Source organism: Haliotis rubra, unplaced genomic scaffold (genome assembly GCF_003918875.1).
Source record: "Haliotis rubra isolate DU_JTF1 unplaced genomic scaffold, ASM391887v1 Scf725, whole genome shotgun sequence".
In the NCBI taxonomy this organism is placed as follows: Eukaryota; Metazoa; Mollusca; class Gastropoda; order Lepetellida; family Haliotidae; genus Haliotis; species Haliotis rubra.
This window is the reverse complement of record NW_025767441.1, coordinates 348,936-372,810: the sequence shown is the minus strand read 5'-3', so window position 1 is coordinate 372,810 and position 23,875 is coordinate 348,936. Positions and strand designations below refer to the sequence as shown.

Below are 23,875 nucleotides of genomic sequence, written 5' to 3'. Positions count from 1 at the left end.
CACTGTTACACCGTAGCAACCATAGGTTGCCAAACAGTCAGACACTATGTTACTGGTTACAAAGACAACATGAATTTTGAACGACGTTCAACACATTTATTTTTTGACAGGTATGCCATCTGTTTACCATTGATAACAAGCGCACAATAATATTTTATATGCGAAGACTACAGTGACAATGAACATGAAATCAGTAACCAAAGCGAAGGAGTGTTCACAATAGCAACACATTACAGTGCATCTCATCAATATCAGTATACAACATTCTTCTAATTACCAGGAGAGGCAACATGTAGCACTGCAAGCAGAGATGCCAGGAATATTGAACACAAAACAATTCCAACTGAAGTACGTTAGCGCTGCATATCAATACGCATTAGAGATTCCGGATAAAGCCATTGAAGAGGGTACACAAATGGTCAGATTATTCTTCCCAATGGAAAATGTTATTACAAATACTGATAACAACGTTAACTGTTTTAGATATTCCGCAACCAGATTTGCACGCGCACAAATATGCTAACAAACCGAAAGGAAGCATGTACAAGGACTATGAGGAAATACTCCATATCATTAAAATGACAGGACATCAATGCTATAGTGATCTTAAATTAGGAATGACAAGCCTTTATGGATGATCAACTTCGTTATTATACAATAGCGACGTTTCGGTATAGATACTTCATATCTTCTATATTGTGGTGGAAATTTGTTTCTAAATATGGATGCTACAAATGGTCGTGATAAATATTTGACCGAACAACACATTTCTCTGAAAATCATTTCTCATTTTCTTCCAGTTATGAACGTCGTTATGGAATAGTTCCCATGTCACAATCCATCAAGAAACAGAGCTGTCCATGACATTAAAAAAGTCTATGATTTCGATTATCACCATGAACGATTTGATAGGTGGAAAACTACATTTCTACAGGGAAATCGCCCTTCAACAGATTGTGCCCAAGTCCCAGTCAGCAGCGTAGGATGAAGCGGAAGTTGCCAGGCCACTTCCTGTCTGGCATTCCCCAGTCACTCTGTTGTAGTTGAAGAACGTACAGCTGTGTCTGTAACAGATGTTGCTGCACTCCATGCGACTCGAAGCCAAACTGCTTTGCATGGTTGAAGGACTATTTTGCTTCCGACCTTTTTGGATTTGTACATTTTTATAGCAAATGCCTGTAAATAAGTTGGAATGAATTAGTGCAGGATGTGTATTCAGCCTGTTTAACGATACAAACAAATGAATGTCAACATGAGCAAGGATCCACACGTATGGCATCAGCCCAGGCACAGGGATTATGGCCCCTGTGGGGAATTCTAACACAGGCGGGTATTCATATGTTTTATATGTTGAATAAATGTGCACCAATTCTTGTCAAATCAAAGACGGGAATTCAGGCGGGAATTGTCAGCATTGCACAAGGTACAGGAGGTGGAGGTTGCTGGTAGCAGTTGAACTGATCAAGATATATGTAGACAGTTATTTTGGACCTGTTATTGATTGTGGACCAGTTTTGAGGTTGTGTTGCATTATGTCTGTTAAGATTCAATAGAATGTGTCACTAGTTGCGTTAATAACTATCCATAGACTTGTAGTCAAGTGTAATGTTAAAGCGTCTGGAACGGCATTGGTCTATCGAGCATAGTCCGATCTACATTAGGAAAGGGATATATTCTGTTGTGGACAAGATGGGCCTCTGTCATATTACAAAGCTCTCGTAGCACTACGACTATCGTAAGTGAAGTTACAGTATAGGAGGTAGATATGCTACGAGGAAAGTTTTGAGGAGCTTTGTGAAGCGGGGCCCAGGTCTGTTTACGTGGCTTGACCACCATTGAAGCTAGATGAATATTATTATCAATGATATCATTACAATCACCAGCACATACCACCATGTCATATTTCCATGGTGATAATTGACGTTTGTTTGGCTTCTCCATTGTGCCCCGCAATCGTAAAATTACTTTGAACCAATTGGTCTTGATTTGTGTACCTAGTCAATCTTAACATACACCAGTTATCCCAAGAGGCGTTCATGCATAGTGTAAATGTCTGAATAAAGACCTTACCTTCTCCAAACACTTGAACCTCGCACATCATCATCGTGTCATCGAGAGAAACATTCAAATATCTGGCCATAACCTCCTGTTCACAAGCAACAGTCTTGGATGTTCCAGTGAAATTGCCCATCTGGTTGACACAGACTTTCGGGGAGGATGCGGGACAGAGGGTAGGATGCCCGAGAAAGCCCTCTATCTTCAGAAGATCTAGCCGACCTAGAACACCATGATATCGGAGTGTTCGAATTCTCTAGAATGCATGCTTCACTTGCATTTATGTCGAAATTCCTTCTGAATTGTGTTAACATAGTCTCATTTGCACACAATAAGCGCCCCTGAGCAGACTCGGAATACATTTAGTTGTTAAATATATTTGCTCAATAACATTCAGTAATCCAATATGGTTCAATAATAGTCAAATAGTCAATACCACTGATTCACTTACCAGGTACAGCAGCAAGAGAATCCGCCTCAACTGCCCCATAAGACTCTTTAACTTTCCAATAATGAACCGACCCCAATGTCGGGAATTCAAGACATAAAAGGTCGAGATTTTCAGATGAACAATTTGCGCGTGATTGTGACAGGGCAGAGAACACATATCTCAAGAACACCCGATCATTAATTAATAGTAAATCACTCACACATGCTTATGATATGGTAGGCATGTATTTCTTATGATTTTATAATGGTTTTGTTGATTGTGTTTACATTTATGTTTCAACACTAAATTCTACAAATGCAAACATTGTACAACTGCAATGTATTCAAATATGCAGAACATACCTGACCAAACATCTGTTCTTTTGAAAATAGTGATTGTAGATATGTTGTAGACATTGAGAAGGTCGACCATCCACCAGGACTTGCCATTAGGTGTATGCATACAGCGATCTCTATGGAAATGGCCTCCCGTTACACCATCAACGGCATAGAATGGGTGACCATTGTAGGCCACGCTGGATTGATAGGCAGGTTTACCTTGAGCTATGTTTGTCTGAACGAGTGCTGTCAAAAATAAAAGGCATTTTGCATTACGTAGATGGCAACACTTCGCTTCAATGTCTGTGGTTGAAGATAGAATAGACAAATTACACAACGGCCTCGGAGAATTCATGCTTATATACTGAGTCAAAAAAGAAACTTCACAAAATGTAATTTGAAAAATAATGAATATCTTTTCTCTGATGATACATCTATGTATCCGAAATGAGATCCCTATCTTTCGACTCTAGAAAAACGTTAGCAAAACCCACTCAAACCCATCCATTCGTCGTGCAAATGACGTTAGTGCCAAATCAGGTTTTGCACGTGCAGTCGATCACGTGATCTTCGCATCGAAGTTAACTTCATATGCACGTGTTTGCATTGGCCTCAAGAATTGAAAAAACACTTTTAAACCACAGTTCTAACGGTACTTGAAATGCCACGATTGTCAAATGTGCAACGTGAACGTGCCGTTGGCATGTTGCAAGCGGGAAGATCAGTTATTGACGTCGCAAGAGCAATGTGTATAACTTGCGAGGTCGTCTACAACAAACTGGCACCACTTCTGATCGCCCAAGGTCGGGTCGTCCACGTGTGACGTCACGAGCAGATGACCGCCAAATCGTCCTACGTCACCTACGTGACAGATTTCTGCCGGCTACACGAACTAGGGCTGAGATGTTTAGAGGTCGACTGTCCTCACAGACCATTCGAAATCGGTTGCAGGCTGCCAATAACCATTCTCGACGTCCATATCGTGGGCCAATATTGACGCCGTTTCATCAACGTCAACGTCTGCTGTGGGACCAACGTCACCTCCGATGGATCCAGAGAGACTGGAATCGAGTCGTCTTTAGCAATGAATCCAGGTTTACCCTCAGATTCGCGGTCGGCAGGCATAGAGTCTGGAGACGACGTCGTGAACGGTATGCCCAATGTTGTGTACAGGAAGTCGACAGAATCAGGGCCGGAAGTTGCATGGTGTGGGGTGCTTTCTGTGGGAACAACCGTTCTTTACTTCTGGTCATCCGTGGAAACCTCACAGCTGCTGCTTACCGCGACCAGGTGCTCACCCCTGAACTCGTTCCTTTCATGGCGGCTCATGGCCCAGGTCTACGGTTCCAGCATGATAATGCTCGGCCGCATACCGCGATGTTCACACGACATGTCCTTCCAAACGCTGGAATCAACGTCATGGACTGGCCATCGAGGTCCCCTGACCTTAATCCAATAGAGCACGTTTGGGATGCACTTGGGAGAAGGCTTCGTGGTCTTAGGAACCAACCTCTGAATTTGCAGGAACTTGGCGCTGCCTTGCAAGAGTAATGACGCAGAATCCCCAACCACGTGTTCACAAGCATCAGGCAGTCGATGAGGAGACGGTGTTTGGCAGTGGTGAATGCGCGGGTCGGCCATACACGATATTGAACTGAGAAATTTCGCATTTTTATTCTTGTGACTTGACATTCTGTATACCCATGTTTTGGAACGGTGGTGTAGCCTAATGGAACTGATTATGGCACTGTCAGTGTATCGAGTACATCACACAGATCTCAGCAATGAAATAATAACAATTTAACAATCTTACCATTTCTTGTTCTTTTAAAGTGCCCTGAAGAAAGAATGTGAAGTTCCTTTTTTGACTCAGTATTATATAACCACATAACTTGAGAAATTAATAAAATATTTCCCAAAATGGAAGCGGGGTGTAGCCTGGTGGTTAAAGCGTTCGCTCGCCTCTCTGAAGACCCGGGTTCCATTCCCCACATTGATACAATGAGTGAAGTTCATTTCCGGTTTCCCACGCCGTGATATTGCTGTAATATGGGCTAAAGGCGGCGTTTAACCACACCCAATCACGATTACTTTATTCCAAATTTCAAAATGCCCATTGGCATTAAGATCGTAAACTAACCATAAGCAGCATATTATGCTTAATCAAAATTTATAACCTGTTACAAAGATGCGTCCTTGACCATAATGAATTTTACAGGCGTCTCCATAACATTGGATGAAACTATTACTGATGAACTAAACAGGATTTCGTTATCAAAACGATTTTGGATCGCAAAGCGTGTGTACCCTTGCTTTGTTGACCAAGATGCCAGTTTCTATTTTCAAACAAACACATTTTGTGCGATTGGTACGCTTAATGTACTCTTTCAAGGAATTAAACTTGATTACATTTCAGTCACCCAGGTCATAGATTCATGTGTGTTCTTTAATCTCAAGTATACTGTATATATTGAAAACACAAACACAATACAAATTGAGCTGGTAACATAATTACCATGAAAACTTTCAAATTGAAACTTCATTCAGAATCGAAACTGTTTCGTCATGCTCAACCGCATCTCAATAAATCCATCAAAATAAATAGTTCAGTGTACAAACACAGTGATAAGAAGCCAAAGTTCTAGTCCATGTTTACCTTTACAAAGCACATTGCAATTAAACCTAAACGTGCGATTACATTACAATATCTTTTTTGACTGAATTATTAGTTCAGTAGTGATTATCTATAACACTAATGGTGGGAACGCTTACTCATAAAAGCGAGGAGTATGTTAAAATCTCCACACAAAAATAACGACATATAATACCTTTGTTTTGTTATATTTTCTGTAATTAAACAAAGTTTGTATGATTTTGTTACTAGTTTGGATATCATTGAATTGTGATCAAGTTAGTCACTTTTAAAGTGTTGCGATTCGCTTGTTACACTGAAATAAGGAGTGAATAAATGAAACGGATTGCAACTCTAATGCTTAATCCCCAAAAGTTCATGCACCCACGTTTGTCTGAAAGCCTTTAAAGACTGTCTATGTTAGGTCTGATACTGGATGCTGGATCGGAATGGATTCCCTGCAATCAGATGCCTCACAATTCTAAAACGGGAAATGAAAGGCACTACATTGCTACCTGAGGCAGAAAGATGTTTTGGCGATGTCAAAGAAAATATAAAAAAATTGCCAACACGTTACGATGTAGGACGGTTGTGTGTCTAGTGATTGACACATGTCGTTGACAGACCCTTCATGACACTATACACAGACGCAATGAAACTGCAGGGAGAGCTATTTCAAGTTATAAGCATTTGATTCTTTAGAGATCTTACGGACATTGTTTTGTGAAATTCATTCATTCGTTCGTTCCTTCCTTCCTTCCTTCCTTCCTTCCTTCCTTCCTTCGTTCGTTCGTTCCTTCCTTCCTTCCTTCCTTCATTTTGGTGGATGTATTTTATAATAATATCTGGTTGCAATTTCCCAATTAAATGGGTCTTATAATTCGACATTGCGATTCAGCATCCTTCCGCCCAACTGTGCCTTCATTGAAATATTCCATGGATGACTTGATGCTGGTCAAACACGGATCATACACATGGCAAATCTCTTACCCGAATTTACGACCACTGGACCATGGGAAACCAGCTCAACTTTTTGCAGCACATAATTTCCCTTTCAGATCTATGGTCTATTTCTTGATCAGAAAAAATCTCCAATTAACCTGAAATTTGCGACACAAAAAATATAACAAATTAACATTCCCAGAATCTTTGTCCCTAACTTTTATTTTCAGGAACCACAAACAGTTTCATTTTCTTATATGAACACGATTTCATACGAGCTTGTTGCAGAACGTGTTTTTTGAAGCTTAAGGATGTAAATCGCAAAGCTAAAGATTAACCAGTCCCGGTTAAATCATGTTGCAAAATACTCTGGGACACTGCGTCTCACGATACAAAAGGGTAAGCGTGCCCAATGGTACTGGCAGCATCCGCCACAAGTTCAAAGGAACATACGTACATACATACATGCATGCATGCATACATACATACATACATACATACATACATACATACATACATACATACATACATACATACATACATACATACATACATACATACATACATACATACATACATACATACATACATACATACATACATACATACATACATACATACATACATACATACATACATACATACATACATACATACATACATACATACATACATACATACATACATACATACATACACGGCAATACTTCTGCCATGCGACGGTGGCTTGTAAACAATCGAATCTGCACTAGACCTTCCAGAGATCAATGTCAAGAACAACAACACGTGGGTGAGAAATTCTCGATTAGGCAGATCACGAAATATAAAAAATAATGCCTTCGAATAAGGACGAGTGAAAACGCTCTGAAAAGTGTGGTTACTGTTAACAATTAACGTATCATATTTAACAAATTACTCCTGCAAAATACTGCTTTCATGACTTTGATTTGATAATCCCAGGCTAGTAAGATTATCTTACTGCTTAAAACAAATGGGAAATTCATATATAAATCTGTGTTAAAGCAACCTGTTGAATCGTGTTTTAAAGTTAATTAGGAGATAAACGTACTGTGTTGGGAAATTAGATGAATGTTAGACCGAATTGATAGTCTCTAAATTTCATTTGAAGCCGAACCATAACCGATTTAAAAGGCACCCATGAAGGGCCACCTCCTCGTGGTGGGTGCTGGGTAACGCTAAGCGCCCTTCAAACCCCCGTTGTGGACCCGGGGGGACATTAGGTCCACCAACCTGTTTGCCGTGGGTTGCGCCCCTGTGTCGGTGGAGGACGGGATTCTGGTGGTTGAGGGCAAGGGCTCCAGGAACAGTGTTCCTTTGCCCAATACACCACTTCGACCCTTACTTCACCTAGACGGGTGGTAGAATGGGCCCGGTTCTACCAATCGGCTGGTCACGCCGAGCCCTGTGCATGGTTCATCTTTTTGCACAAACTTTATTATTTTGGTCTTGGCTATTTTGCATTATTATGTACAAATTATTAATAGATTAATATGCCTAGAGTCCTATGCCAGAAGGCGGTGGCTCATGGGCCAATCTGGCAATATAAACCGCTGAATTCTGTGTTTCTCCAGAATGATGTCATGGGCGAACGATGATGTCATTTTTTCTTTCAGATTCTACAGCTATTTATGTTTTTATTTGCTGGAGTATAACATCCCTGTAGCCCTGGTGGAACAGCCTGGCTTCCGCTGTAACACCGTCCTTGTTGACACTCCATGGCGGGTGGGGAGCAGGGATGTTGAACACTTTTCCTACACCATGGCTTTTTCCATTCAATCTGGTTCATCAAAACACAAACGTAGACATGTAGTATCTACATCATCAGATGAAGGATCTCCTGATTCAGTTGACTCTTGGCCAAGATTCATTGTGCTTTCATCTATAGATGACAATCCTTTGAAACTGAACCCATTCGCTATTTCCAAGGGCATTCAAGGTGTCTGTGGGGAGGTGAAGGGCGTGACACGTCTCCGGAACGGATCATTGTTAGTGGAATGTCTGCGGAAGCAACAATCGGATAATCTGTTACTATTAAACCAGTTCGTCAATACACCCGTTGTTGTCTCGGTACATAGAACTTTAAACTCTTGCCGAGGTATAGTCAGAGACAGGGCTCATTGTCTTTCTGATATGAGTGAGGAGGACATTGCAGCTGAGCTGAAAAATCAAGGGGTGATCGCTGTAAAGCGATTTACCAAAAAGAGAGATGATGGCAGTATTACTAAACTTACTACTTATCTGTTTACATTTGCACTTTCGACTCTTCCGAAGTGTATAAAAGCCGGATACTTTAACATTGGGGTGGAGGTATATGTACCAACTCCACTCCGATGTTTTAAATGTCAAAAGTTTGGCCATGGGTCCAAGTTCTGCCGGAACAACACGGTCTGTTCCTGCTGTGGAGGCGCTCATGAGTCTTCTGAATGCACCAATAACATCAAATGTGCGAACTGCGACGGAGACCACCTGGCCTCATCAAAATCCTGCCCATTATATGATCGTGAAACAAGAATTCAAAAAATCAAACACACGAACAATATTTCCTATGTTGAAGCGAAAAAGCTTGTTCCTCTCTCAACTGCTTCAACTATATTGTACTCAGATGCAGTGTCCTCTCGTACCACTGCCTCCAGACCTTCCCTGACTTCAACAGCCTGTCAAACATCCCTATCTTGGGTTCATGAAAAATCATTATCGATGATCAGATCACTCCATCTCCGTCAAATATATCTTCTTCAGCTTCCCAGACAGAACGTGTAGCATCACAACTTTCAATGGATCATTCATCTGAACCAGTATCTGTGCCGGAATCAACACCTGCACAATCAAACATATCAAAAATTGGAAGAAAAGAGAAAAAGCAATCAAAAAATAAGACCAGAACTCTCCAGCATTTGAGGTGCCTTCCTCTCAGACACTCTTTCCGTAAAGGTTCAAAATCAGTTTGAACCTTTGGAGATAGAGGTCGATTCTTCGCTCCCTAGCCATGGGAGGAAACCCCACTCCAATGTACGACCTCTCATTGAGCCTCCATGAACTGCTCAAATAATATTGTTCAGTGGAATTGTAGAGGACTAAGGAACAATTATAATGATTTACAGTTACTGATTCAAGATTTCAAACCATCGGCATTTTGTTTACAGGAAACCTATCTTAAAAATACAGATCAATTTGATGTAAGACAATATAATTCATATAACTACTTTTCTCCTCCAGGGCCTAGAGCTACTGGGGGTTCTTCCGTTTTGGTTAGACGGGTGTTATACATAGCCCTGTTCCCTAACTACATGTCTTCAAGCTGTTGCTGTCAGACTGACTCTAAACATCGTTTTCACATTATGCTCACTGTATGTACCACCATCTTCTTCTCTTCAGCAGACTGATCTTCAGACTCTCTATGACCAGCTCCCCAAGCCATGTGTCATCATGGGTGATTTAAACGGTCATAATCCACTTTGGGGTAGTTCTGATACAAACAGAAATGGGAACATATTGGAAGATTTTATTTCTAACAACGATCTGTGTATTTTCAATGATAATTCGAAAACATACTTACATCCTGGTACAGGTACGTACTCTTGTCTAGATTTATCTCTTACTGATTCCGGTCTGCTTAATGAATTTGAATGGTCTGTCCACAGTGATTTGTGTGGCAGTGATCATTTCCCCGACCATTCTTAAAACAATCACTCCTGCTGATGTTGCTCCATCATCAAGATGGAACTTCAACAAAGCAAACTGGCCTTTGTTTGAATTACTCTGTATTGACAAACTAACTCCTGCTCGTTTTATTGATGCTCTTGATTCAGTACAATTATTCTCTGATGAACTACACAAAATAGCCGATGAGTGTATTCCTAGGTCCTCTACAAATCCACATATACGTAAACCATGGTTTAATAATGACTGCAAACAAGCTAGAAAGGCACGGAAAAAGCTGAACACTATTTCCGTCGCCACCCAATGGTGCATAATTTAGATAAATTTAAAATTTTAAACGCTAAAGCACGTCGAACATTTAAGCAAAATAAGCGCCAATCTTGGCAAAATTATGTTTCGAAAATAAATTCACGGACGCCGGTGTCCAAGGTATGGAACATGATCCAGAGAATTAAAGGTAAGGGTACCAAATCAAGCATTAATCATCTCAAAACTGGGGACCAATTGTTAACAGATACATCTGATATCGCAAATAAACTGGGTGAAACACTTGCAAAGCATTCTTCCTCGTCAAACTATGTTCCTAAATTTCAAAAAAAATACAAACAATTGCAAGAAAAGAAACAAATCAATTTTCATTCAGATAATGGGGAAGACTATAATGAAATCTTTTCTATCCACGAGCTTCATACGGCTCTTGACCAAGCCCATTAATATTGCAACAGGAGCTGATAACATTCATTATCAACTCCTGAAACACTTACCTGAATCCTGTTTAGAAACACTATTAAATATTTTTGATGACATTTGGACATCTCGTCAATTTCCTTCATCTTGGCGTGATGCCATTGTTGTACCCATACCTAAACCTGACGTGATCATACAGATCCCTCAAATTATAGGCCCATTTCCTTGACTAGTTGTGTTTGCAAAACCATGGAGCGCATGGTCAATAACAGATTAACTTGGTACTTAGAGTCCAATAATTTAATCACAAATATCCAATGTGGTTTTCGTAAAAATCGCAGTACCATTGACCATTTAGTGCGATTGAGTCATTTGTTAAGAATGCCATTCTTAACAAGCAGCATGCAGTGTCAATATTTTTCGATTTAGAGAAAGCCTATGACACGACATGGAAGCATGGCATTTTACAAGATTTACATGATTTTGGTTTACGAGGCCGTTTGCCTCAGTTTATATCCGAATTTTTAACTGATAGGCAATTTCAAGTCCGCGTGGGTTCTACCCTGTCTGACCATTATAACCAGGATCAGGGTGTCCCACAAGGTAGTATTTTGTCTGTCACATTGTTTAGTGTTAAGATCAACAGTTTATCCAAGGTCTTAAGTGATTCAATCGATGGGTCACTTTTTGTGGATGATTTTAATATTTTTGTCGCGGTAAAAGTATGCATACTATTGAACGGCAACTGCAGTTGTGTTTAAACAAAATAGATAAATGGTGTCTTGAAAACGGCTTTTAAATTTTCTAAATCCAAAACCAATTGTATCCATTTTTGTAGAAAATATAAACCGCATAAAGACCCTGAACTATCTCTAAATGACTCTCCCATCAAAGTCGTTAAGGAAGCCAAGTTCTTGGGTTTAATTTTTGACTCGCATCTAACTTTTCTTCCCCATATCAAGTCCCTAAAAACTAAATGCTTGAAGGCACTTGACTTGTTGAAAGTCGTTTCCAATTCTAAGTGGGGAAGGGATCAAGCTACCCTCCTACAATTATATCGATCATTGGTACGTTCCAAAATTGATTATGGCTCCATCGTGTATGGTGGAGCCTGCAACAGTAATCTAAAACTTTTAGATTCTGTCCACCACCAAGGTCTAAGACTATGTCTTGGTTCCTTTAGAACTTCACCTGTTGACAGCCTCTACGTCGAGGCTGATGAGCCATCTCTACACAACGCCGTATAAAATTAACTTTACAGTATATTACAAAAAACTTTATTCAAATGAGTCAAACCCCTGCATATAACTGTATCTTTAATCCACTATATGAAGATCTGTATAACAAGAAGCCTCTCTTGTTCCGCCTCTTGGTATAAGAGTGAAACCTTTCCTTTCTGCTGCTGGCATTGAGCTAGAACATATAGCCCCTTCCCGTCTTCTTTCTTCTCCTCTCCTGGCAATTGGTTAGGCCACAAGTCGACCTAACACTCACTCAATTTAAAAATCCGAAACTAATGACTTGCAATATAAACAAGAATATAATCAATTAAAAAGTAAATATAATACATATAAATCCTTATTTACAGATGGGTCCAAGGATGGTGGCGCGGTGGCATGTGCCACTGTCATTGATCCAGAACAATCTCTCTCGTTTACCAGATAACAGCTCTATTTTTACAGCAGAAGCAAACGCCATATTAACAGCCTTAAAATATATTAAAAACACCCTAAATATCAACAATATATCATCTTTCTGACTCACTTTCTTGCCTTCAGGCTATTAAAAATATTTCTTGTAAACATCCACTTTTATTAGAAATTATTGAATTGTATAATGAGCTTGCAACTGGCCAATGCGACATCGTCTTTGTTGGTTACCCAGCCATGTTGGCATTTCTGGGAATACAATGGTTGATCTTGCTGCTAAGGCAGCACTCAACAAATCTGTGACACCACTTCTTATTCCTTACTCTGATTACAAAGCCAGCATTAGAGCATACGTCCGCGATCTAATGCAGAAGAAGTGGGACACCCAAGTAGGTATTAATAAATTACATGCAATTGGTTACACCTACTTGGGTTGTCAGTCCAGATTTGAAGAGGTCATTATGCGGCGATGTCGCATTGGCCATACTAGATATAAAGTTGAATTTGCATTTTGACGTCCATACCGAAAGGTGTAAGAATCTGCAAAGTTGTGTTTTACGTTGCATGTGACCTTTAAGGATGTAAATCGCAAAGCTAAAGATTAACCAGTCCCGGTTAAATCCTGTTGCAAAATACTCTGGGACACTGCGTCGCATGATACAAAAGGGTAAGCGTGCCCTAGGGTACTGGCAGCATCCGCCACAGGTTCAAAGGAACACACACACACACACACACACACACACGCCAGTAAGATTTTCTTACTGCTTAAAACAAATGGGAAATTCATTTATAAATCTGTGTTAAAGCAACCTGTTTTAATCGTGTTTAAAAGTTATGAAAGAAACTTATCAGTTCGTTTATTGTTTGAGAATCACTAAACGTGGTATAATTAGGAAATTAACGTACTGTGTTGGGAAATTAGATGAATGTTAGACTGAATTGATAGTCTCTAAATTTCATTTGAAGCCGAACCATAACCGATTTAAAAGCAAACTTCCTCGTCCTGCAGAAGACACTGTGTAATCGGGCATGTGACGAGAGGCGACTTGAACTCGTCCGTGAAGTGAGTGGTAGGTGCCGTTCGTAGGTGCCGTTTTTTTCAAAATTGCAACATAAAAAAATTATCTGTCCAAAGAAAACAAACTACTGTTTAATCAATGCAATGATGTAACACCTATATAGCTAAGAGCTTGGGTTTTATAATCATAACTCCACACGACTGAAACCAGCCTATTGTTTTCTGTGCCGTGTTACTGTAGCCCCTGGCCACACTATAATGGAATCGTCTGAACTACTTATTTTCTTAGAAGTAGATAGTTACGCAACAGTTTGAAATGGCGGACGAGCCAGTTTACATTTTGCGAAAGGTTGAAATTTGAAGTGATAGTGGAAAATACTTGACTGACTGTCGAATCTGAACCCTTCAGAATCGAAGAAAAGATTCTTTTCTGATCGAACTACGACCTGTAACTCATCAAAGACTGTTGATTTTTATGACCGGTGAATATCGATCATGATTTCACGTACATGCCTCCACCCCGACATGCGACGAAAGAGTGACAATGCTGCTTTGTGTACATGCGACTAACTTGGGATTCCTTGGAACATTGTTCTCATCATTTGGGACTGGATTGTGGCCAAGCTGTTTTCAAAGTGTGCGAACATAGCAGTAATAGCCTTGCGGGGAAGGTGGCAGAGAGCGGAATTCTAATGGACATTTTGAACGATGCAACGGGACATGATGCAGCTGACATATAATGAAAGAGGAAATCTCAACTCTATAACCTAAAGACATGTCCATTCCCTGACTGTACAGTATTAAAAAAGTCCATAGATGGAATCCATCCCATGGGAGATATATCGCAGTGCCTAAGAAACTCCGTATATCAAACAATAACCAAGATTTCTCATCGCTTTAAAAGAAGTATATTCACAGAAAACAATTTAGCGAGAGGAATCCGTACCACCTGAATTCTTAGAATCTCCAAATATTGCTTGAACATTTGTTTTACTCTGATAGGAGACTCAGTTTCAGTCATTTCGAAACAGTTTTTTCACAACACTGTACACCACTATCCAGCATGACAAACTTAGGCAATCAGTTTTCGATCCACGAGGAATTTATGCAGACATTACATATTGTTACATCTCCTTTTTAAAAAAAGTTAAAATATGTTAAGAATGAAATCAAATGTCATCGTATCAATCAATATGCAAAATGATGGACGTCCTCAGCAAAACTATTTTAGGCATATGTTGGTATGTGACATACCTGTGAACATCCGGGTTAGAATTGATCCAGTGCTTGTCGTAAAAGGCCACTAAAGGTGTCGGGTGGTCAGGCTTACTGACTTCGTTGACAAATGTCATCGTATCCCAGTTGCGTAGGTCGATGCTCATGATGTTTATCACTAGCTTGTTAGGTTCAGACTTGATTATTTACAGACCGCCGCGACATAGGTGGAGTATTGTTGAGTGGGGCGTTAAACAACAAACCAAATAACCATAGTATGTGGCATCTGGACAGCATGGGTACTCAAAACGGATTGGCAAAACGATGGAATTCGGTCAAGATGAACTTGAACATTTGGTATGATCTGACATTGTTTAAATATTTTCGACTCCGTCATAACAACCCGAGCTAGCAATACAAGCGACCAATGGAACCGCATTTTCTGTTTCATATTTAGATTTACAGTGACCAATAGCTATCGAAAGGAAAGTCTGAATCAAACGTTGGTTGACCTGGGTCACAGTTACCATGGCCTCCGTAAAACTTTCAAAAGCCATATGGCAGATATGTTAAGGTTATTTGTAACTTTGACGTGTCAGGGATAAACTGGTACTGTTCGTATTCCCTGTTTAAGTTAGTTCTAAATGTTCCCACGTGTGCTCAGATTAACACATGGTTTCTGTTTGACGATGAATACGCTCACCTTCAGGCGAACCCAGTTTTCAGTATTTGATCCATAAACATGTGCTTGTGACATAGAGCAATTTGTGCGGGGGTCAAGATCTCTGTCTTTTGATTAACCAAAACGTTTTGCGGTTTTCTTTTCAATTAGAATGTTGGTGACAGCGTCATCCATGCACTTTGTTTTACCACAGTACAAATTTGTATATCTAGTTTAAGGACAGATGGGTCATTTTTCGTAATGATGACCAATTCCCATTCCAATACATCAAAGAGATACCTGAGTATTTACCTTTGGTTTATGATGTAAAATGTACTGTTAATAATTTGTTTAGTGCCTCAGTTATCGTATACATAATTTCATTATCTGAGATTATTTGATTGGCAAACTTGGATGATGCCATCGTATCCGAATCATGAACATATCTGGGCAGGATGTAAGTAGCCAGATTTAGTACCTCTATCAACAACAACAAAACATTTCAAATTAGATGCTGATACATAGATCACGTTGTCGCTGTAAAAACCCATGTATTTCTGATTAGCGTTACACTTTTGAACTTGAGCGAAAGACATAGTGTATGCTTACCTGTTACCTTCAAGTATTCAACAAGAAGAAACAACACGTTGACATACATCAGACTTGTGAAGGACGTCATGGCTGCGTCTGTTGTGAGTCGTCCCAGATGAGATTTACAGTTTATAAATCGTTAATTTATCTGATGAAATCAATTTCGTTGGAAGGAGTAAATGGATCCCTTGCTGTTTGAATAGAAAACATTCACCTGTAGAATCAACAGTAAGACTGATTCATGCGTGAGGATCATTCTTTTTTCATGATGCATTCAATGTATTGCCATATCAGTGTTTTGGTCTTGTACAATGCAACACACTTCTTTGTGAGCTGGAACCGTTTCGCCCTGTGAATATGATGCCTACAAGTACAGATGTAAAGGGTGTATTTGTTACCCTGGTGACGAGGCCCATAGCATCAGTACCAACTGACATTATTGTCACTCGCGAAGACCCTTGTTAGTTCCCAAGCAACATCTGTTGTAAAACGCCAACATGGATCGGCTTGTGAAATTCAACTCCATGGCTGATTGTGCGTCATCGTTCCCTGGGCCCCCATTCACAAAGCTCTGGTAAGAATAAGAATAAATTTACCGGTAAATTGGGAGCGCTTCAGAGTAGCACGAAACAAAGTCAACTCCGAAGTTAGGAAAGCTAAACGCGCGTATGATATGAAATTAGATGATAGTATTAAGTCTGAATGTGGCTCTAAATCATGGTGGCGCTTAGTGAAAAAATATATACAGCACAATACAAATTCAAATACACAGTCTCCGCCTATCTTGACTAATGGAAAGGTTCTTGAACACCCCAGTGATATTGCTGATGCATTTAATGATTACTTTACTCAACAAGCCCAAGTTGAAGAACCTGACAGGGAAACTTGCAGTTTAGATGAGCCTGCAAATAAACTTAATGAGTTGCTCTTGTCCGAAAAAGAAGTGCATGACATTTTATTAAACTTAAATACTACCAAAGCTAAAGGTCCAGATAATATTGGTAACATGCTTTAAAACAAATTAGCTGTATCTCTATGCGCTCCCATTACTACGTTGTTCAATTTATCCCTACGTCTTGCCTGTTTTCCCTGTCAATGGAAACAATCTGTTGTTGTTCCAATCTATAAAAAGGGTAGCGTTCATGATTGCAATAATTATAGACCAGTTGCCTGGACATGTTCTCTTTCTAAGGTATTTGAAAAATGTGTATTTAAGCATGTTTATAATTTTTTCTTGGATGATGATATTATAACCACCTCACAATCGAGATTCAAACCTGGAGATTCAACTGTTTATCAGTTAGCTGAATTATACCATGTGATTTCCAAAGCCTTGGATGATGGAAAGGAAGTTCATGCTATATTCTGTGATATTAGCAAAGCATTTGATCGTGTTTGGCACGAGGGTTTACTAGTAAAATTTAAGTCAACAGGGATAAGCGGTAATCTTTGGGATTGGTTTGGGAGCTACCTTAGTAATAGGAAACAAGCTGTAGTAAATAAAGGCTTCATGTCAAATTATAAACCTGTTCTAGCTGGAGTTCCTCAGGGCTCAGTTTTAGGACCTCTGTTATTTCTCGTTCATATGAATAACTTGACTCACGGGATAACGAGTAATATTAAACTTTTTGCTGATGATACTTCCTTATATGTAATTATTGAAGACCCTGAATTCTCAACCGCTATACTGAATAGTGACTTAGAACGTAAAACAGACTGGGCTGATAAATGGCAAGTGAAATTTAGTCCTACCAAACTTGAAGCCATGCTATTTTCGACTAAAATTAATTCTAGTCCTAAATTACCTCGTCGAATGAATGATGTTCTTATACCTGAAGTAAGTGATCATAAACACCTAGGGCTGGTTTTTCAGGAAGATGGAAAATGGCACAAACATATTGATTATCTTGTCCGTAAAGTGAGTCCACTAATTAATTGCTTGCATAGTCTAAAATACAGGTTAAATCGAAGAACGCTTGAAATTATGTACAAATCTTTTATCTTACCCATATTTGACTACTGCGATAACATTTGGGAAAATTGTAACAAAGAACAAGTAAAAATGCTAGAAAACCTACACTTGGATGCTCTTCGAACAATATGTGGAGCAGTACGAGGAACCAGTCACGAAAAGCTTTACAGGGAAACGGGTTATTGCTCACTGTGTGACAGGCGACATTACCATAAATTATGTATATATTACAAAATGGTCAATGGGCTGACTCCTAAATACCTATCTTTATGGGTCCCACCTAGTATCTCCAGCATAACAAGATACAACCTTCGTAACTCCAACGACGTTCAGACAAATGCAGGGCGCTTATCCCAGTATAACCGATCTTTCCTGCCTTCTGTTGTTAAAGTATGGAATGCACTTGACATCAATATTAGAACTGTAGATTCCCTATCTAGGTTTAAACAATTGATTTCCACAGACATTCAGATTTCTTCAAATTTTACATACATGGCTAGTTATGGCCAGCGACAATACCAAGTGATCCTATCCAGAATTAGGCTAGGTTGTAGTGATTTAAAAGCACACTTATTTGACAGATACCTGATTGATGATCCCACTTGTTCATGTGGCCATAACAGAGAAGATGCTATCCATTTTTTTCTGTCATGTCACCGCTATTCCCAGTTTAGACTTGACAAATACTTTGTCCTTAACCACCTCAGCATACATGTATACTATACTTCACGGCAATGACGATTCATCTCCTTTAGACAATGAAAACCTTATAAAATCGGTTCAGAATTACATAACTGAAACTAACCGCTTTACGGAATTCAAGTAACAACCTATAAACATAAACTGCACTTGGTATCTTCTTCTTTATTTTATTTTCTTTATTTGTATTTTGTTTTGATTCATTTATTAATGTCCTAATGTCTACTCCATAGAATTATATCAATATATAACGAACTATATGCGGAAAAGCATTGACATAGGCCATATGGCCTGTTTGCTAATCCTATTTCCATTTTGTTATGTTGTGTAACATAGGCGGTACGAATGCTACGAGAAAGGTTATGAGAGCTTTGTGAAAAGGGGCCGCCCAGATGTCTTAAAATGCAATGTACACTGACCCCGACCCATTGACACGTCTCTTACCCTCATCAAAGGTTGCTATGGATCATCTATAACCCGGACTTTATCAAGACAAGTAATGATGGTCTGTTTGACAATCTCCTGGCCAGTCTTGTAGTTCACGAACACATAGGATCCATAGGGTGGATAGCTGTTGTCGTAATTAAGGCAGGGCATTTTCGAGAGAAAAAACTGACCCGCATATGCATGTGTTTGAGCTGGCCCCTCGGTAGTAACTATCGTCTCTTTCCCGAACACCTCGTATAGGTTAAGTTACACGTCTTGGCCAAATGACCTTGTTTGGATTTTGCCAACTCAAGCAGAAATTGTGATTCATATGTATGAAACAGATCCTCAAGGATGGAAGCACAATCGGTGCCCATGGGGATGCCTATTTCTTGACGAAATGTTATGAATGAGAAAGTCCAACATTCCACATATTGGCTTCTCTGTAAATATCAAATGACATTTGCTTTCATTTTTGACACATTGACTTGAACCTCGGAAGGTAGATACAGGCAGGTAAACACACACACACACAGGAGGAGGAGAGGGAGGGAGGGAGGGAGAGAGGGAGAGAGAGAGAGAGAGAGAGAGAGAGAGAGAGAGAGAGAGAGAGAGAGAGAGAGAGAGGAGAGAGAGAGAGGAGGGAGAGAGGGAGAGGAGGGAGGAGAGAGAGAGAGAGAGAGGGAGGAGAGAGAGAGAGAGAGAGGAGGGAGGGGAGGAGGAGGAGAGGAGGAGAGAGAGAGAGAGAGAGAGAGAGGAGAGAGAGAGAGAGAGAGGAGGAGGGAGGGAGGGAGGAGGAGGAGGGAGAGAGAGAGGAGAGAGAGAGAGAGAGAGAGAGAGAGATAGAGAGAGAGAGAGAGAGAGAGAGAGAGAGAGAGAGATTAACGTTCAGACCAAACGTTGAATGGTTTGGCAAATGTCGTCGTCTGTGAAGATCAGGGTTAAAATTGGTCTTCAGCAACATATGCTTGTCGCTTCAAGAAACAACGATGATTGAAAACATGTTTAGATTGATTCGAACAATATGATCTGCATTCTTTTTAACTACCCTTGAAGATGAGGGTTTGAAGTGATCTTCAGTAACCCATGCTTGTCGTAAAAGGCGACTAACGGGATCGGATGGTCAGGCTCGCTGACTTAGTTGACACATGTCATCGTATCCCAATTGCGTAGATTGATGCTCATGATGTTGGTCACAGGTTTGTCTGGTCCAGACTTGATTATTTACAGACCGCCGCCATATAGCTGGACTATTGCTGAGTACGGAGTTAAGCAAAAAGCCAATCAACCAGTAGGCTAGCATTATACAACCGGCATTTAGGCTGACTAGCACAAGCCTTGTAATATCCATGAACGCAGCGTTTTACACCAGTTTACCCCACCTTACCTTATATCAGACCAGCAAAAACATACTGGCCTTATATGTGCCATTATTTGATATGTCACGTATAGCAAGCTCTTTAATCAAACAATTTATGCAATGATGTTTATATAAAATGGATATGTTATTTGAGGCCTTGTCAGTGGGAATAACTACAACCTCATGCAGGGCAGCCAGACTGGGACAGAATGGGTTTATGCCAATTCTTTTTCCTCTTTTTCAGTTTATGCATTCTGCCAATGACAACATCACACACAGACTTAACCCACTCTGAAAGACATTCTACGGGTTCATCTTCTCTTGTGGCGGGGGAAGGGATATAGTCTACGCCTCGTCCGTCCGTCTGTCCGTCCGTCCGTCCGTCCGTCCTTAATCATTTCATTTCCGGAGCATAACTCAAAACCGTTCAATATGTTTCAACAAAACTTGGTTAATATATGAAACAGAACCTAAAGTGGTGCCTTTCGCTATTTACAGATTTTGGCATTTGTATTTTTCACGATTTCCATGGAAACGATTTTTACTTAGTCTCAAAAAGAGGTGGATTTCGTTTCCGGAGCATACCACATAAACCACTCAATACCTACCAACAGAACTTAGCAGATATATCAAACAGATCCCAAAGTGGTGCCTCTTGCTATTGCGGATTTGGGGCATTTATATTTGTCATGGTTACCATGAAAACGATTTGGACTTTAAGTAACTGTCAGATGATTTGTTTTTTCATACCTGTTGGGGCCGGGGGGATTTGTCATCTTCTGATGACTATTTTCTGACATGTGTTTCCACAGCATCCATAATGATTTTAAAATTGTAGTCACGATAGTTAGGCTCATATTTAAGTAGTTGACGAAGGTTTGCTATTACCAACAATGGAGAAGTTACCTGTAATTATATAGCATCATATACAATCGCGTTAATGTCGATACAGCCAATTAACGCATTTTCAAATAACTGCATCTGATCCGTCTCGTTAACTTCTTCATTGACGGTACTGACAATGATTGGCATTGTTAATCGATGAAAGCGTCATTAAAAGAATGTGATTTTACACATTGATCTAGTATACTTAACGAGCACTCTTAAGCTGACTTGAGAACTAAACCAAGGGGAACAAGAAATTATTTGTCAGTTAGCACAAGTTTACCAATTAGATCGTAAGGAAATGGATTTTGTCAAAATAATGACACAAATACAAATCCGAAAACACTTGATAATATCGACATCAGGCAACGTAGCGTAACTGCATTGATCATGTTCAACTCTATCTACGACTCAGTTGGTTCTCGTGGGAAACAGCACGGTCATTTATGTCCCGTTTATTGGTTGCCCTTGGTTCCCTTGAGAGTAACTGTGCAGATCAAACTCTTACCAAAGAAGCATTTTCAGGTTGACGTGAGTCTTATAACACCTAACCGTGAAACAGTTTGTTTAATATGTGTATGGATAACCCCTGATGCTTTATTGGTTGACATGCAAAATGGGAGCTTCGAACTGTTATCACCGTTTATCACGCAATCCCAAGGGACATCATTATTTATTATTGGTTGACATACAATATGGGAGCTTTAAACGGTTATCACCGTTTATCACGCAATCCCAAGGGACATCATTATTTATTATTGGATGACATACAATATGGGTTCTTTGAACGGTTATCACCGTTTATCACGCAACCCAGAGGGACATCGTTATTTCTTATTGGTTGGCAAACAACATGGGAATTTCGAACTGTTATCACCGTTTATCACGCGGAAGGACATCGTTATTTATCATTGGTTGGCATACAACATGGGAGCTTCGAACTGTTATCACCGTTTATCACCCGGAAGGACATCGTTATTTCTTATTGGTTGGCATACAATATGGAAGCTTCGAACTGTTATCACCGTTTATCACGCGGAAGGACATCGTTATTTATCATTGGTTGGCATACAATATGGAAGCTTCGAACTGTTATCACCGTTTATCACGCGGAAGGACATCGTTATTTATCATTGGTTGGCATACAATATGGAAGCTTCGAACTGTTATCACCGTTTATCACGCGGAAGGACATCGTTATTTCTTATTGGTTGGCATACAATATGGAAGCTTCGAACTATTATCACCGTTTATCACGCGGAAGGACATCGTTATTTATCATTGGTTGGCATACAATATGGGAGCTTTGAACTGTTATCACCGTTTATCACATAACCCGGATGGACATGTTGCAGGAAAGAGCCTACACATCCGGTGTTTGTTATTTGAACCCCAACAGCTAGTCTAGTGTATAGATTCTCTTCCCGGAGAGCTCAGTCGTTGGTTTGACTGACGGCCGCTCTATTCCAAACGAAAATTTAAGATAGTACTTGTGCTCGCGCTCGGCATTAAGGGGATAAAGCCAACACTCACTCGTCGGCCCAGGGTCAGTACGCAGGTGTCCACGTTAGGAAATCGGATTCATGGCATAGCTACCTGTGAAGATCAGGGTTAAAATTGGTATTAGGCAACATATGCTTGTCGTAAAAGGCGACTAACGGAATCGGGTGGTCAGGCTTGCTGACTTGGTTGACACATGTCATCATATCCCAATTGCTGTTGGTCACTGGATTATCTGGTCTAGACTTGATTATTTACAGAGTGCGGAGTTCAACAACAAACCAACCAACCAATCAACCAGTAGGCTAGCTCTATACAGCCGACATTTGGGCTGACTAGTACAAGGTTTGTAATATTCATGAACGCGGCGTTACACACCAGTTTATCCCACCTTACCTTCTATCAGCCTAGCAAAAAGGTGACTAGATGCTCACTGTGGTTATAGCTAAAAAGTCTTAATTATTTGTCTCCTACGGTGAGTGAGTTTACTTTTACGCCGCTTTTAGTAATCTTCCAGCAATATCGCGGCGGGGGACATCAGAAATGGGATTTACACATTGTACCCATGTGGGGAATCGAACCCGGGTGTTCGGCGTGACGAGCAAACGTTTTAACCATTAGGCTACCCCACCGCCCCCTAGGGTGACTGAGAACTGATTGAATATTATTTAGATCAGTTGCTGTCGAGACATAAACAAAAAGTGAATTGGTGTGTCCTTTAGAGATTACGGGACCCCCTTTGATCCCATGGTTGTTGGGGATGAGAAATACCTTCACTAAAAATCATATTATTTATCGTAATCAGTCTTTCTAACCGCAACCACGTTCATCGTTTCATCATTCAAACATCATGAATTATATTTTTCAAATGAAGACAGGGTATGCAGAGGGTTCAATATTGGAAATAAGAAGTCGTAAAGTATCTGAAAAAACGTCATTGTCATTTGACAATAATAGCTGTCAAAGAAAGAGATAAATACAATTGTCCCCGTTGAAATGGAAAGTGAGTGAGTGTGTTAATATTTATCGTCATATCGGCAATATTTCAGGCATATCGTGACGAGATGAAATGGAAAGAACAGGCCCCAAGTAACTCACTACACTCTTCGTATTGTCAGACGCGGTGCCTGAGTT

The 23,875-nt window shown here is 40.1% G+C and overlaps 1 protein-coding gene across 1 annotated transcript; it reads right to left on the bottom strand.

Annotated features, from left to right (window-relative positions):
• Nucleotides 1–766: 766 nt before the first annotated feature.
• LOC124259503 (fucolectin-4-like) lies at nucleotides 767–16,004 on the bottom strand. The gene is made up of 4 exons (XM_046693632.1): nucleotides 15,918–16,004; nucleotides 2,848–3,069; nucleotides 2,071–2,277; nucleotides 767–1,176 (listed from the first exon to the last, which is right to left on the bottom strand). Exons 1-4 carry the CDS (start codon nucleotides 15,985–15,987, stop codon nucleotides 947–949), a joined length of 729 nt encoding a protein of 242 aa, XP_046549588.1. The 5' UTR covers nucleotides 15,988–16,004; the 3' UTR covers nucleotides 767–946.
• Between the last annotated feature and the right edge of the window lie 7,871 nt (nucleotides 16,005–23,875).